The sequence below is a fragment of the Mustela nivalis genome (assembly GCF_964662115.1).
Source record: "Mustela nivalis genome assembly, chromosome: 2".
NCBI classification, from domain to species: domain Eukaryota; kingdom Metazoa; phylum Chordata; class Mammalia; order Carnivora; family Mustelidae; genus Mustela; species Mustela nivalis.
In genome coordinates, this window is record NC_139021.1 from 161,006,489 (window position 1) to 161,022,927 (window position 16,439).

The window sequence follows — 16,439 nt, forward strand, 5'->3', positions numbered from 1 at the left end:
CCTGAGTCTAAGGCAGACGCTTAACCAACTGAGCCACCCAGGTGCCCCTCCATTGTAGGTTTTAGATGAGAGGGCAATGATGGTTTCCAAAATACCGTCTGGGACCACCTACTGGGTCTGAAACGCTGGGATTAGGGCTCAAGAATGTCACAATCAGCCAGGTTTGGGAGTTCCTTTCCAATTCTAGTGCAGTGAAGAGAGAGAAGCACTGTATTAGAGAAGGAGGTGGTGCGACCAGTTAACATGACTAAGACAATGGCTGGAGTGAGAGCCAACCACGTGAGAGGTGAAGTACAGGGACAAAGGGACATTGGGACCATACTATACATATAGTCTTTAATTTGCATTTCCATAATTGAAGGTCATTTAGATAGAACCCCCACCACTCATTCTCTCTCTCTGTCAAATAAGTAAATAAAATATTTTCTTTTAAAGATTAATTATTTATGGGACGCCTGGGTGGCTCAGTTGGTTAAGTAGCTGCCTTCGGCTCAGGTCATGATCCCAGCGTCCTGGGATCGAGTCCCACATCAGGCTCCTGGCTCGGCAGGGAGCCTGCTTCTTCCTCTGCTTCTAGCCTGCCACTCTGCCTGTGCTTACGCTCTGTCTCTGTCTCTCTCTAACAAATAAATAAAATCTTAAAAAAAATAAAGATTAATTATTTATTTGGCAGAGAGATAGAGCGAGAGAGGGAACACAAGTAGGGGAAATGGGAGAGGGAGAAGCAGGCTTCCCGCTGAGCAGGGAGCCTGATGGGGGACTCGATCCCAGGACTCCGGGATTATGACCTGAGCTGAAGGCAGACTGAGCCACCCAGGCGCCCCAATAAATAAAATCTCCAAAAAAAAAAAAAAAAAAAAAAAAATTAAAAGTATCTCCTTTCCACTACAATCACAGACCTGAAAAGGGCAGATGGGACTATGGGGAGATTCATCGTCATCCGGGGTCTGGGTTCCCCAGGGACTCAGGGAGGCGGGAAACTGACACCCGAATTACTACTGAACGGAGGCATCAGAGGCTGAGGACATCTCCACTGTCTCCTCACTGCCAAGTAGGTCAGGATTAAAGCGAACTGAGGCAAAGGGTATGGTTGGCTGTACCAGGGGAAGACTGGCCTGTCCGGGCACCGGCAAGACCACAGGAGCTAAGCCAAGCAGTTGGGCATGGAGGTGCGGGAGAAAAGGATGGGAAAGTGGGCCAGGTGGGATCCTGTGACAGGCGTTTGGGTTAGGCTGTGAGAAACCCCTGGGGGAGGTGCCCTTGAGGATGACCAATCAGAGAGCGAGTTGCAGGACAGGGGCGTATCTTAGTCGAGATTGGATAACTGCCTGGCTTTGGGAGGGGCCGCGGTGCCCCCACCCTCCCACCCCAGGCCCGCAGCTTTGCAATCAGCTTCATAAACCGCAGTGGCTGCGGCGATGGAAGTTGTGTGAGTGTGGCCCACGTGCCTGAATCTGACGCTCCTCGCTAGCCGCGGAGTTCCTTGGGTCCCGCGTGCGTTTTGTCCTGCCCCAAAGTTCGCTCCATCTTCGGGGCCCTTAACCTCTAGCCCAGCTTCTCAAGCTCCGGACCTCGGCATCTGCAGAACTAAATGTTCACAGCCATGAATGCCTCGGACGGAACAGAGCAGATATTGGAGCCTTACAACTTCGAGATATTATGGGACATGAGGCCCCTTTTGGAGGAGTACTGGTGAGACCTGGGGAAGGCGAAGGGCAGTGCCAGGGTCCTGACCTTAACGACTGCTATTTAGGGAGGGTTGGCGTGGGGGAGGAGATGCTGGGTGCCTGCGATGATTTTCTTTGTTTTTCTTTTCTTTTCTTTTCTTTTTTTCTCCTCTTTTCTCCTTCTTCCTCCTTCTCCTCTTTTTTTTTTTTTTTTTTAAGATTTCATTTATTTTTCTGAGAGAGAGAGAGACAGCATGAGCAGGGGGTGAGGGAGAGGGAGAAGCAAGCTCTTTAATGAAGGGAGTCCGATATGGGACTCGATCCCAGGATTCTGGGATCATGACCCAAGCTGAAGGCAGACGTTTAAGCAACTGGGCCTCCCAGGCACCCCTGCGTCGGTTTCCTTAAAGAGCAAAGGTGTGGGGCTCCCCTGTACTGTCTCCATATCCCTGTTGTCCAAGGTGCAGTAAGCGTGACATCTCAGAGATTAGATCCGGAGGAAAGAAAGAATGAGAGAGGAAGAGACAGGATGGAAGAGAGGGAGAAAGGAAGAAGATGGGTTGAGGAAAGTAGGAGATGGAAACTGAAGGGAAAGAGGGGAGTGAGACATGATCTCTGAGGAAGGGGTTGATCTGAACTCCTCCTCCTCTCCACCTTCTAGAACGACTCTCCTCTGTCCATTGTGGCTGTGTGTGCAGGTGTGCGGGCATAGTGCTGGTGCCCAGGGACAGTCTGCCCTTCACAATTATCACATTGTTCTCCAAATGCTTCATTGTCCCCCGCTATGGAAAAGGAGACACAGTTGGGAACCTCTGTCTGGATTTCCCCAGTCTCTTTGACTTTGCCCTAAACCTCCTCAGAGGTGTTTGTGAACTGACTTTTGTCAGTTTGTGGATTGACAATTTGCCATGACCCAAACAGGCAGAAACTATTGCCACATTCTTCTAAATACCAGAGTCCTGGGTTGGTTCTAGACATGGACCCAGTAGTTGTCACTCACTCACAATTCCCCTGAGAGCAATAATCACAGAAACCTGTACACAGCCCTGGCCCTGTGCTAGGTACTTTATATACCTTAACACTGTCAGGGAATGTTATTTTTCCAAAGTCACGCAGCTGGTAAGTGGCAGAGTTGGGACTCCAACCCAGAGCACTGACCCTGAGAGATGAGTGGGCATTCCTCTAACCAGGACCCACCCATAAGCCCATCCCCTCTGCCTTCTGCCTGCCAGGGCAACCTCATTCCTCATAGCTCTGGTCTACCTGCTACTCATCTTTGTGGGGCAGAACTACATGAAGTCACGGAAGGGCTTCAACTTGCAGGGGCCTCTCATCCTTTGGTCCCTCGGCCTTACAATCTTCAGGTAAGACCCCCCCCCCCATCTCCACTCCCTGACTATCCTGTAGACCCTAGACCCTCATTCTATCCCTAAAAGCTTTCTGGAAACCCCAAGTGAGTCAATGCCCCAAGTTTTCCTCTAACTCTCTCCCTAACCCATTCCCTCAGCTCCAGCTCCTTCCCCAGCTTCCATCCTCCTCTCATATTACCCTGCTTTCCTTCTTCCCCAGGCCCCATACTGGCAACCTCTGCTCTCTCTCTCTCTCATGAATCCACTTGTGCTCATGGAGTCTGTACTTTTAACAATTTTCTCCAGCCTCTAATGCTCTCAACATCTAACACCCTCTCCCAATACCTTCCAATAACTTCTCTTGCCCCTCCTTCCCAGATTCCATGCCTTATCCCCTCCCAGGTTCCTACTCATCCCATTAACCCTAGTCCCTAACTCAACTCTCAGTCCCATCCTCCAGCATTCCCTGGTCCTTCCCCAGCCCTCATCTCCTCTAGATTACTTATTGGATCCCGGCCCCAGGATCTCAGAAGCTGTGACCCATTCTGCTGGAAGGGGGTAAATGGTGGAGCTTGAGGCAGTGACCTGACAAGCCAAGGGAGAAGGGTGAAGTGGTGTCTGGGGATGACCCTTACACCCTTTTCCTCTGTCCCATTTCAGTATCGTGGGGGCACTGAGGACATGGGGCTCTATGGCTGCCCTGGTACTTAGGGGGAGCCCAAAGAAAACTGTGTGCTTCTCCAAGTACGCCGACACTCCTGTAATTGGATTCTGGTCCTGTCTCTTTGTTCTCAGCAAGGTTATTGAACTTGGTGAGTGGCAAGGCTTTGTCTCTCTGATGCCCAGTCAACTACATCCCTTCTCAGGCCCCCCGTACCTCTCCCATTACACGGAGAGTCCCTTCCCCACCCCCTGGGTCCTAACAACACCTCTTACCCAAGCCCCTCTTTAAATTATTTGCCACAAAGACCCTTCTCCATGCCCTGAGAATTCCCCCTGTGTCCCTATATCCATCAAGGAGGGTGGTCCCAACACAGGGTGGTAAGCCAGCTACGACTCTCCATTTCCCAGGAGACACGGCCTTCATCATCCTGCGTAAGCGACCACTCATCTTTGTGCACTGGTACCACCACAGCTCAGTGCTAGTGTATACGAGCTTTGGATACAAGAACAAGGTATCTGCAGGAGGCTGGTTCATGACCATGAACTTTGGTGTGCATGCCATCATGTACCTGTACTACACTCTGAGGGCTGCCAAACTGAAGTCCCCCTCATGGTTACCTATGCTCGTCACCAGCCTGCAGATCCTACAGATGTTTATGGGAACAATTGTTGGCATCCTAACTTACATCTGGAGACAGGAACAGGGATGCCACACCACAATGGAACACTGCTTCTGGTCCCTTGTCTTGTATACGACCTATTTCATCCTCTTTGCCCATTTCTTCCACCAAACCTACATAGTGCCCAAAGTCAAAGTCAAGACCAAGAGCCAGTGAAAAGCTGGAGAAAAAGGAGCCCCAGTTTTTCTCTCTGCCATGGCACCAAGGAGTTGATCTTAGGTTTGGGAGAATAATTAGGAGGCCTTCCCCGTATAGTTTTTCCCATGGGATCTGTGCTCCAAGGTGGCAGGAAGTTATAACAGGCAAGAAGTGTCAGCCGTGGGAGGGGTGTAATCTAGTACTTTGATGTTTCCATTTTTAATGTGAAGGCCAAGCAAGCCCTGGGATGGGGGTAGAACTGAGGAGGATCCCCAGAGCTGAGTTATTTATATTTCTACCCAGAAATCTTCCTCTTGCTCCATTTTTAAATTAAAGATTCCAACAAGTCTTCTGGGGTTTTGAGATTTGGGGGAAGAGGACTGCTGTGACGGGAAAGGGCTGCTGGCAGCAGGGTGATCACTGAGAAGCCTAAGAAGGTGTGTGGAAAGATGAGAGGCACACACATGCAGACAATAATTCTAGGCCTAGTAGGCACTTAATAAATGTCTGTTACAGACCAGAATTTTATTGCTATTAGAGATCCAAGCCCCTCATAGGAACAGTGAGAAACAGGTGCAGGAAGGCGGTGTTAACTTATCTAAGGTCATAAACTTCCTAAGTTGCAGATTTGACACCAGCAAGGGTTCCTGACCAGAACTTCCAGTCATCCTCCATACGACCACGAGGTGGCGCCTCAGCACCAGTTTTGGCCAACGCCTGCCAAGTAGCTAGTCCCTAAACCACACTTATATATTCGCACGCAGGGCACGTGCCCCACATTGCTCCAGGAATCTCCCAGCTGCCCCATCCCGGTGCAGCCGGGCCTCACTTCTTTCATGTGCACTCCTTTAGACATGGGGTAGCATGAGGGGCGGGAGCTCAACCGCAATTCTGAATCATCAGGCCTTTGGCAGTCCGCGCACGTTTATTTCGTTTATCTTTGAAAATGGGGGAGGGGAGTCTGGAGAAGGCGGGGTGGGCCAAGGGTCAGTTGGCCCCCGCGGAACTGGTCCCTGTTCCTGGCCTTAGTCCCAGGGGTGTGGACTGTGTGTAGAGCCCAGTCCACCCTCAGGGTCGGCAGGGGGTAGTCTCTCTCCTGAGCTGGCCGCGACTCCCTCCCCGAGATGCCCCAGCACCCCTCTCAGACCCCGGGGTAGGCGCAAGCCAGTCAAGAGGACCCCAGTCGGGGGAGGCTGTGAATTCTCGCCCCCGCCCTCGGGGATGGTAGACAGACCGGGCCATTCATACAGGCCGTTCCACGGCGTACTGGCACGGACTGAGGTTGGCGGCCGGGGGTGGCCCGGGCACGGCGGGATAGCTGAAAGAGGCGTGCTGTTTGGCCTTGAGCCTCAGGCTGGCCAGACTCGAGTTACACGGGTCCCGATATACGTAGGGGGAGGAGGCGGCTGCAGCTGCGGCTGCAGCGGCCGAGGCGTAAGGGCAGGACACTGCCCCGGAGGACACTGCGGCGGGAGCCAGCCCGGGGGGACCCCCGCCCAGGCCCTGCAGAGCCCCGGGCCCTGGCACGGCGCCCGGGGCGGCTGCGGCCGAGGGCACCATGGAGGCGGCGATGGAGCTGGGTGGCGAGAAGACGGGCTGCGAAGCCAGAGGCCCCACATTAACCGAGTTGAAGGCGAACGGGAAGGTCTTTGCAGCGAGCGGAGGGCCGAGCGCCTTGGGTGGCCAATTGCCGTACGAGTAGCCGGGGTACACCTCCTCGTAGGGCGGCACCAGCCCCCCGAGTGGCGCGGCGAAGCCCCCCTTGCACAGCTCCGCCTGCTGGCTGCGCTCGCGCTTCCGCCACTTGGCGCGCCGGTTCTTGAACCACACCTGCGGGCGTTGGAGAAAGGGTGTCAGGGCCGGAGCCGGGCGGGGGCCGGCCCAGGTCCGCGCGGCTGCGGCAGGATCCCAAAGCCCGGAGTTCGGGCCGGGACCGTGCCGAAGAGAAACGAAACGGAAGTGGGGCAGCCAAGCTGTGGGTGGAAGGAGCGCACCGAGTCCGGGTGCTGAGAACAGGAGTGGGCGACAGGACTGAGTCAGGGCGATAGGGTCTGGGGCGGGGGCACGTAGGATGGAGACAAAGAAGAGTGAAGACGAGCACGGGAGACAGTGCTGTGGGAGAAGGAACTAGCGGCCTGGGGCGACAGGGTGGATGGAAGTGGAGCAGAGGCCGGAGGCTGGTGCAAAGGAGGCTGTGCAGGGCAGCAGACCGAGGCAGGGGCCCGTCGGGTGTGGGGCCGAGGGTAGTCAATCCGGGAGGGAGCGCCGGCTGAGGCCTCCAGGGCTGCTAGCTGAGCGGCGGCTGAGAAGGAGGCCCGGGCTGGAGAGGGAAGGTGGGCGGGGGTTGGGGGGTGGGCAGGGGCGGGCGTGTAGTGGAGGGCTCAGGTTTGGGAGGGCCGTACCCGCACGCGGGCCTCGGTGAGGTTGGTCCACACCGCGATCTCTTCGCGCGTGCTCATGTCGGGGTAGCGGTTCCTCTGGAAGGTCGCCTCCAGCTCCTGCAGCTGCTGGCTGGTGAAGTGGGTGCGCTGCCGCCGCTGCTTCTTCTTCAGCGAGCCGTCTTCGGGGGAGCCGCCGGGCAGCGAAGCCGAGGCCTTCTCCGAGTCTGGGGGCCGAGGTGGGGGCAGGTCACAGGGCGCCCAGGCCTGCGCGGATTCTGTGGCTCCAGGACCTCCTCCACTGACCGCTCACTCCCACCCGGCCTTCCCCCACGGCCAGATGTCACCCCCAGGAGGGATTGAACTGTTATCTCCCCTACCCCCGGTAGGGGGTGCGCTCACCGCTGTGCTCTTGGCCCTTGCAGCTGTGTTCGGGGAGGGGTGGGTGGGGAGTGCCCGCATCTGACAGCGAGAGGGCCGGGCTCCGGGCCTCCGCCTCGCTGAGCAGGCCGAACTCCATGGAGGGAGGACTCTGGAAGGAGACAGGACACGGATCAGGTGGATGGGGATAAAATCTCGCAGTTAACTGGTTCCCAGTAGTGTTTCCCCTCAACTTCACTGCCCCTTTCTCAGCTACCGACATAAAGCTACCCCTCTGTGGGGTACCCTAGGACAGAATAGGGAAACAGCAGCCTAAGGGGAGAAGGGGGTATTCTCAGGGGCATTATGCACAGACATGCACACAGACTGCATTTTGTTCACTGCTGGGCACCTAGCTAGAACTCTGCCTGGGGCCCAGTTGGTGTGCAATAGACACTTCTTGAATCCGCTAAGGAAAACGATGCTATTGCATGGAAACCATGCAATTGCACACCACATCTTCCAAAACTTTGGTTCCTTCTCACATGTATGTCCAGTATCCCCACAAACTCACACCTGCCCCTCGGCTGATCACACCTGAACACAGCCCAAACCTCTGTTACTCTCCCGTGGGACAGATTTGATTTTTGAACCAGGCCCAATATGTCTGGCATACGGATAATCACTGCTATTATTTATGAATACTTACTATGGGCCTTTGCCTCATTATTTCTCTCCTCACAAGAATGCATCTATCTTAAATATCACCCTTGTTCAGGTGAGGGAACAGACTTGAAGTTACCACTAAGCTCACAGAGTTTGTGCATGGTGAAGCTGGGATCTGAACCAGGTCTGGGAAACTCGTAAGCTACTGCTTTTTCTTCATTTGCTTTTTCAAACTGTGTTCCTGGGGGCCCTACTCAGAAATCCCCTCAAGGACTGGAACTTGGGGCCAGCCTCAGGGATAGAAGCCTAGCTTGGCCTTGCATGGATTTGCTTCAACCAGGGCAGTCCTGCTTTGGCCTGTTTTGTTTATACTTTCTAGAGAGACAGCATTTGAAGAAAGGGTTCCAGGATCAAAAACAAGTTTGAAAATCCCTAGGTGTCCTGGCCTCGTCTGCCTCTGTGTCTGTGCAGACACACATCACACTCCTACTAGAGCCTCCACCAGCACTCCTACCTCCCTGCTCCCAGGAGCAAAAGTGAGCTTCTTAAAGCCACCTTCCCGCCCTTATTCCCTATCCCAAGCCGTGCTTGACATGGCCCAGGAGATGGCTCAGGTCCCTCTCCAAGTCTCCCCAGCAGGGTCCCCCTTGCTGCTGGCTCTCCCAAGCACCCCCTGGTGGGAGGAAGAGAAAGGGGCACTAGTGAGGCTCTGAAGTCTGGACAGACACCTCTGGATCAGAGGAGAACCAAAGGAGGTTAGAGACAGAGGAACAGGGGTGAAGAGCTGGGTAGGAGGGGTCCATCTGCCTCTCCATTAACAGGGACTTGATCCAGGCTGTGCAGGGTGGCATTAATGTGGCGGATTAGCCTAGATTGAGATGTGTGTCACTTGGCTGTTCTGAATTTATAAGGAGCCTCACTCTGGGAGGCACAGATGGGCAGCGGCCTGTATTTGCACATGGAAATGCACCCGTCAACCAGCTGAAGGAGGACAGCTGCCCCCCCAACCTCTCAAACGAGACTGGGGGTGCAACAGAGGTCAAGGCAGGAGGTTGAGAAGCAGTCAGCCCCTGTTCTGTTTGCAGGGAAAGGGGTGGGGTCTAGACTTGGACTTTTTCCGAGGTTGGAGAGGGAGGACTGAAGGGAACAGGGAAGGAGAGAAGTCAGGCTAGGGGTGAGGGATACTCAGCTCCCCTCCCTTCCAGGTCTAAGGTCAGGAGTCAGAGGCTTGGGGCTGGCCCAGGGATGCTCTGAGAGAAGGGAGATACCCTTGGGTGAGACCTGTGGCAGCCTTGACTAGTAGTTCTTTCCAAAGAGCTCAAAAGGCTTAGAACTGAGGGCTGGAAAAAGGGGGGCTCTGAAATCTCCTCTTACTTTATACCCAAGGTGCTCTCAAAAGGCAAGCTATCCCCCTGGCTTCTCCAGAGGCCATGGGAACAACACCGCTGGGAAAAGAGGGACGATTCGGTCACCTGTAGGGAAAATTAAATCCCACCAGTGCCGTTTGTCTTTCCAGTTGGCCTTGGCTCCAGAACTCCAGTATTCCAAACTCCCCTTCCCCCAGCATTCCATACCTGTGTCTCCGTTTCACCCTCCATTGCAGCAGAAGGAGGCAGGGTGAAGAGAGATAAGGGCCAGAGCAAGAGATGAGGCCGAGAAAGCAGAGTTCAGGCTGTGTATTTCCAGAGACAGACAGACACACATGCAGACACACACGAGCCCCCACTCAGACAAAATAAGCACTTGGACTTGGAGTTAGAGGCATACAAACACATACTCTCCCACACATGCGCTCCCACATTCAGGCAGACAGACCCACACCGTCACACAGTCTCCTCTCTCTGTGACAGGGACAGCTGCCTTGGCTGTTTTGGAGCTCGCCATTACTCTCCACTCCCCCCCTCCTTCCTGGCCCCTCTGAACCTCAGATCTCAGTCCCAGAACTAAGGACTCTGTAAGGGAGGAGGAGGCCTAAGGGGCCATAATCCCCCGAGTATAGAGTCTGTTTCCCTGGGTGGGGAGAAGTCTGAGGGAAGAGGATGGCTTGGAAGTAGAGGGTGGAAACTGCCCAGGACCCTCATAGGAAAACAATCTGGAATAGCTAGAAGAAATTAGGTTTGGGGATAAAAGATCTGGGTCCATGTCCTGGCTCCCCAACTTACTAGCAATTTGTTCTTGGCAAAGTACTTTACCTCTCTGGACATATTTCGTCATCTCTAAAATGGAGATCATACTCCCCTCCCTACCTACCTTTAGTACTGTTAGAAGGCTTAAAAAAAAAAAAACAACATAATGTAAAGATGAAAGGGGACAAAACTCTATCCAAGTTGCTTCCCTGCCCCCCGCCATTCACGGAACAGATGTCTCTGGTGCCATCTATGAGCTGGGCATTGAGTAAGGCACTGAGGATAGAGTGGTAAATTAGATGTCATCCTTGTCTCCGCCCTTGCTTGAGTTTACCTTCCGAGACCCTGTATCACCCACTGAAGATTTCCTTTGGTGAAAAAAAGGCAGGTATGCTGGATTTGAGAGTGAGATGCAAAGGTGTGTTGTGAATACTCCACCCTGAACATAAAGGAGGGCCCAGCCAATAAAGTAACAGCAAAATGGGCAGAGTAACCGAAGCCAAGAGCCACTGGTAAAGGGAAGAAGGAAACCTTCAGGCTCTTGACTGGTGTGGGACTAGTGGAAAGAGGGGTGGAGGCCGAGAAGAGTCCTGCCTGTGAAACTGACAAGGCAAGAACACTACAGCCAGGCAGGCAACAGAGAGCTAGACAGTGGGGGCACAGGCCTCCCGCAGACTCGCGTCCGGGTGGGCTAGCCAGGCAAAGGCTGGGGGCGCCAGGCTGTTGTCTGAGCTGGAGACAGGCTGGCTGAGGATTAAGCTCCCCCAAACTGTTAGAGGTCAGGAAGCTGGGGAGTTGGGACTGAGGCCAGGGGCTTCTCCTCACTTGGGTGGATGGGGACAAGCAGTAGGTCTGGAAGCTACAGGATTGGATGCTGGTAGGAAACACCAGGCAGGACCAGAGAGAGTCAGGAGATCAGAGGGATGTTAAGTCCAGCTCTGGGAGGGCTGCTGGTCCCCCCTCCAGCCTCCCTGACACACCCTACCGGGGGTATAGGGGTGAGGCTCCACACTGTCAGGGTGACAAGTCCTACCCTGGGAAGAATAAAGGACCTGCAGGTGTGCTCTGATTCTGAAACACAGCCTGGGATTACAGGAAGCCTATAGTGGACCACAGCGAAAACAAAATATTCAAGATATACTGAAGTGGAGAGCACAGGTTATCCCAGGTTAGAGAGGTCAGAGAGAGGAGGTCATGGTTTCTAAGTGACCCAAGCTCATGGCAAGAAGACAACAGCCATGGGTACCCACTTTCGCCCTGACACCAAAGGGGCAAATCAGGGCCGCCGCCAGAGAGACCCCAAGCAGTTGCAATGATGATGCTCGGGCAGGAGGCGTACCCCAGCACTGAGATGGGAGAAAACCCTGGAAGATGGAAGGGATAGAGTTGTGGCACTGTGGCTCAGTTCAGCAAGTAGCAAGTTGGTAAAAGAATATAAGCCAGGGTCCTTAGCTAGCGTGGTGCCCAGCTGGAAACCTGCGTTTGAAGTAAGGCCCTTCAGTTCATTAGGGATGCTGAGGACCCAACCTGTCTGGTCTGCTGAGCTGCCGTGAGCACATGCGAGCAAATCAGACAGCTGTAGACAAAGGTCACAGACCCAAGAGGAAACCCTAAGACTCGAGCGGAGGCAGCGATGATTTGATGGAGTTAATTTAGCAAGGGGTAAATTAGGGATCAGAGAAATGGTCCCCCCCACCCACCATTCGCCTTCCTTCCTTCTTTCCTTCAGCAAGTGTTAGGTGCCAGGACAGATCCCTAAGGATGGTAAGGCACAGATCCCAATTTCTAGGAGCCTACAGTCTGGGGAGGCAAACAGGATAGCCAATGATGGGCTAAGTAGGCCTAATTCTCACACTGGGGGGAGGTCAAAGAGACAGAAGCCCATGTAAGGTGGTATCAAGTTATGGGGCTCAGAGAATGTAGCACATGGCAGAGCTGGGAACTGGGGAGGCAGAGAAGGAGCAGAGGCTTCTAAATAATAGAGCACTACTGAGAATGAGCTAGGAGGTTCCGAGGGCAACAGGCAGTCTAATGTCGCCAGGGTCTCGGTGTGGTCAATGGGAGAGCATCAGAGGAAAACAGGTCAGGTTGAGGGGGCCTCCAGAGAAGGGCAAGGGGTGGTGCTTCAGGTTTGATAAAGTCTAAGCTAGAGCATCTCCAGCTTTTCCATCAACCCCCCCCCCCAAGACCAGTAAGAAAGAACATCCCTCAGGGAAACTGGGAGCACGACCTCAAGCAGCTGCCACCAGTATGAAATTTCTTTGAGATCTCCAGCCTTATGTTAAAAATTGAAGCAAGTTTTGTATTCTATTCCATGCTTAAGTGTAGTCATTTTGATATAAAAATAAAGTTTTCTCGGGGTGCCTGGGTGGCTCAGTGGGTTAAAGCCTCTGCCTTTGGCTCAGGTCATGGTCTCAGGGTCCTAGAATCGAGCCCCACATTGGACTCTCCGCTCAGCAGGGAGCCTGCTTCCTTCTCTCTCTCTGCCTGCCTCTCTGCCTCCTTGTGATCTCTGTCAAATAAATAAATAAATAATCTTAAAAAATATATAAAGTTTTCTCTCTCCACATCTTTAAGTGACGTCTTCAAGTGACATCATTGCACCAGGAAGATGGGCCACATTTAGCCTGCAACGTCATGGCCCTTCTACTCTTGCGCTGCCTGCTCTCCTCATTCCTCCTTTTTTGAGAAGCAGTACTCCAAGCAGTGGGAGTCACTGGAGGCTTGTAGGAAGGGGAGAAACATAAGAACAGCATCTCTGGGACCTTTATTTGGCTGTGGTGAGCAGAATGGATTGGGCAGGGGAAAGGTGCGAAAGAGGGAACCTAACTGAAAAATGTAAAGAAGGCGTTGAGGAGGACAATGGAGGAAGGGAGAGAATTTTAAGAGCAGTTTTCACTCCCCCCCACTGTCTATCTTTTTTCCCTTTCTGTTCCCATCATCCTCATCATGGGTCCCTGCCCATGACCATGGGCTAGACACTCCAGATAATCCCAAAGCTCAGGACCTAATGGATCTTTCAGATTAGCTGCCTTCTTCCTCCCCACACTCTAGGATGCATTATTTGGAGCGAATGGAGAAGAAAAGATTTGGGTGGCTCTGTCCTTCTCTCATGCCTATCCCCAGCTCAGCTCCAGCCTGCCCGCCTTTCCCCTCCTGGGCTGTGTGCCAGGCCCATATTCACATCCTTGATCAGGAGGCAGGCAGAGATCAGATCAGGATATTTGGAGTTAAGCATTAGGGGAGCTCCTTAGAACTCTTCTTGGAGAGGTGCAGGGGTAATAGCTGGCATTGGAAGCTTGGTATAGGGTGTTCCATCTGTCATTGAGACTCTTCCCATGTCTGGATCAAGGGTGCTATTGGGCTTCTCTAAGACTTGAGACCCCATCCTTCCAAGCAAAATGGGGTTACAGGGGACCTACATGGTTTGGGCATCATAATAATAGCAATAATGCTTCTTACTTCTGTGGTGCTTCTCCATTTGCAAAGTGTTTTCAAAGACATTATTTCATTTAACTCTTACAGCCACCTCAGGTAGTAGGAATATCCATCCTCATTTCACCTCTAAGAAGATAAATTTGTCCAAGGTGACACAGATTGAAGAGATTCGAATCCAGTTCTCCTAAAACCAGGGTCTGAGCTCTTTCCATGCCATGCCCCCTCTACCCCAGCAGCTGTTTGTGGTTCTGACATGCATGGATCCTCCCAAGCCCTGAAGAATTCCATTTCCACTTCCTGCCTCTACCTCCCCTCTGGAAAGGAGCTCTGAAAGTTTGCCGCCCACTGTGTGCCAAGGTGCATTTTCCTATCCATCTTGAGCCTGCATCCCTCCAGTTCTATGAGGCCCCCTCATCTCCCATTTCAGGATTTGGGGAGCAAACACATCTGTTTATCTAGGCCTTCCATTATTTGTGGACTTCCATCTTATTTCACCTTCCAGAGGCCTAAACTTTGAAGTTTGCTCTCTCTAGCAGCCCCTGACTCCCCATTCTGTGGATCATTCTCTGACCCTTCTTTAGGTCCATAACATTCTCCCCAAAATCCAGTGACTCGGCATGCACTCAGCCACATGGTTTTATGCAAGGATGGGAGAAAGTTCTGTCTTTTGTTTCCACTTGTCTTCGTTATAATGCCATTGCTTTTTGGCCTTTTTGACAAATGCAGAACTTTGGGCTAAGGTCTTCAGGGAACCATCTGCAATGCCTTCCCCATTCCTTTCCTGACTCAGAGACTTTCATTTCACTCATAATTTCAGTGATTTTTTAAAGGTGATGGGAGCACAAGTGCCTGAAAAATGTATTAGAATATGGTGAGAGTAATTGGGGCATAACTTTATATTTATCAAAGGGAGACAAGGACCAAAAAGAGGTTGAAAAAGCAAACTTTAAAACCGAGGAATGGAGGTGAGAGTGTGGGGAATACATATTACATATCATTCATGGGTGGAGGTTGAGAGTTTGAGACCCACTTGTTTAGATTACTGATTGCTAAATGCATCAGCTTGCATTTATCTCATGAAAACTCAGTCCCCAGCCCAGTTTTTTGCTCACTTGCACAGACTGGGAAAGTTCTCTCTTCTCTTCTCTGTTCCCTTTAGCTTAATTGGGCTCTGGTTAAAGAGTTGGGGTCACCGTGGGTGGTCACTGTATGGGTCCAAAGGAATCAGGGCTCTTTCCCAGTTACAGAGAAAACAAAAGGGACAGTTGGGTAGGGCTGAGACATCCTTCCCAACCAGTCTTGGAGGGCCCTCTAGGCCCCATGTTGACCCCAGAATCTGGATTCCATGTATGTCCTTCCTCCTTCCTCTCAGCCATCAGGGTGGTGTTGGGACTGGTGGGGTTGAGAGAGCCAAGAGGGAAATAAAACCACAGGGTTTGCTTTGCTAAAGGGCTGCAGTTTTCTCTTCGGGCCTGGGCTCCTGGAAGGAGCCTTTAGCCTGCTGACAACCAGGTAGGAGTCCAGGGCTGTCTGATCAGCTGTTTTGGAATTAGGGACTGACTCTGAGAGTTTGTGAGGAAACGGAAGCTGTCAAGGAGGCTTGTGTTGGAGTCCTCCTTACCCTCCCCTTGCCCTTGTGGTTCATTTCCCGCTTCCCTTGTCTTCTACTAGCCGTCCTGCCATTGGCTTTCTCTCCTCAAATTTGGATTCTGGATGTGGGGGGTGATGCCCAGATCTAGTCTGGGTTGGAGAGAGAATGTCCTCCAGCACCACCGCACTCCAAGGCCAGGCCTTTACTCTCACTCGGGTGCTCCCAGCACCCTCTCACCCCTATCCCGCAGCCCCTAGAAGCAGAAAGTAGTTTGCAAAGTGTGAGCCGGCATTTGAGGCGACCCACCACAGCGAACCCCACTGCACACGCAGCCGGACAAGGCGCGGCCCGGTACATAGACATGCCACTCGGCCAGGGACATTCTGTCCGCCTTTGCCGGACACAGCGCCTGCTCCGGAGAGACCCACCTAGCCTCCCCGGACATTCTGTCCGCTCTGAGCCCCGCGCGCTGCGGACATTCCGTCCAATTCCATGCGGCTCCAGGCCGAGACCCATCCGAACCCTGACACCCCAAGCCCGACATGCCAGCCCAGCCGCCTAGTCACTAGGGCTAACCCCGCTTCGGCCCTGCCGCCCGCACAGCGGCCATCTGACCCGGTCGCTGCCAGGCTTCCACAACACGGCTCCTATCCAAACTGCGAAGCGGCGGGGAAGAGAAGCTTGTGCGACCAGACTCACCCCTGCTCGCAGCCCCTAGAATCTGAGCCCTGGGCGAGGGGCGTTCGGAGCGGCCAACTGCCCTCACGCTGTGCGGTCGCCGCCAGCTCCCCCCGCTGGCCAGGGCCTCGGCAACCCCTTCCGCTCCCTGGCTGCCTGCTCCGCGCCCCCGAATTCCAGGGCGCTTTCTGGTAATGATTTCCCCACTCTACTCCTTGCTTCGCGGAGCTCCTGTCCTGGCTTCATGTCTCCGGCTTCCCTTCTGGATCCCTCGAGTCTCCCTCTTGTCTGTCCCCCGAGTCCCGACGCTGAGTTTTCGTTTTCCTAAGTCCCGGCCCCGGTTCTGCAGTACGCCCTCCCAGTCTAGACCCGTTCCCCAAGCACCGTTCCCCAGTTCAGCCACCCAGGTCCTGTTTTGGGGATCCCGAAGTTCGGTCGTGGCCCCTCGTCCCCATGAGCCCCTGTCCCCGCACGGTCGAGCACTCACAGTGAGTCCTGCAACAGGCAGACTCCCGGCAGCGGCGGCGGCGGCGGCAGTCTGGAGGGCAGGCAGGGGCCAGGGGCCGGGCACCCGGCCGGGGTGGGGGCCGCCCCCCTGCGCCCGGGCCGCCGCTCTGCTCCGGCGCTCTCGGACTCGCAGAGAGAGAGAGTGAGCCTCGCGGCGGACTGCCACCCCCCGCCGGCGCCCATTCACTTTATGGCAGC

General features: G+C 53.8%; 2 protein-coding genes across 2 annotated transcripts; one reads left to right on the forward strand and one right to left on the reverse strand.

Moving 5' to 3' along the window:
- Positions 1-1,377: 1,377 nt before the first annotated feature.
- Positions 1,378-4,846, forward strand: ELOVL3 (ELOVL fatty acid elongase 3). The gene is made up of 4 exons (XM_082722440.1): positions 1,378-1,692; positions 2,900-3,031; positions 3,677-3,828; positions 4,088-4,846. Exons 1-4 carry the CDS (start codon positions 1,592-1,594, stop codon positions 4,513-4,515), a joined length of 813 nt encoding a protein of 270 aa, XP_082578566.1. The 5' UTR covers positions 1,378-1,591; the 3' UTR covers positions 4,516-4,846.
- Positions 4,847-5,331: 485 nt separating this feature from the next.
- Positions 5,332-16,439, reverse strand: PITX3 (paired like homeodomain 3). The gene is made up of 4 exons (XM_082719093.1): positions 16,222-16,439; positions 7,278-7,407; positions 6,900-7,102; positions 5,332-6,327 (listed from the first exon to the last, which is right to left on the reverse strand). Exons 2-4 carry the CDS (start codon positions 7,393-7,395, stop codon positions 5,740-5,742), a joined length of 909 nt encoding a protein of 302 aa, XP_082575219.1. The 5' UTR covers positions 7,396-7,407; positions 16,222-16,439; the 3' UTR covers positions 5,332-5,739.

Bases quoted from the DNA above. Each gene is read 5' to 3' on its own strand.
- ELOVL3 (XM_082722440.1), top strand. From the start codon at position 1,592: ATGTTCACAGCCATGAATGCCTCGGACGGAACAGAGCAGATATTGGAG. The intron at 3,032-3,676 runs GTAAGACCCCCC...GTCCCATTTCAG, and splicing joins CTCGGCCTTACAATCTTCAG to TATCGTGGGGGCACTGAGGA. The intron at 3,829-4,087 runs GTGAGTGGCAAG...TCCATTTCCCAG, and splicing joins CAGCAAGGTTATTGAACTTG to GAGACACGGCCTTCATCATC.
- PITX3 (XM_082719093.1), bottom strand. From the start codon at position 7,395: ATGGAGTTCGGCCTGCTCAGCGAGGCGGAGGCCCGGAGCCCGGCCCTC. The intron at 7,103-7,277 runs GTGAGCGCACCC...CTCGGCCCCCAG, and splicing joins CAAGGGCCAAGAGCACAGCG to ACTCGGAGAAGGCCTCGGCT. The intron at 6,328-6,899 runs GTACGGCCCTCC...CAACGCCCGCAG, and splicing joins TCACCGAGGCCCGCGTGCGG to GTGTGGTTCAAGAACCGGCG.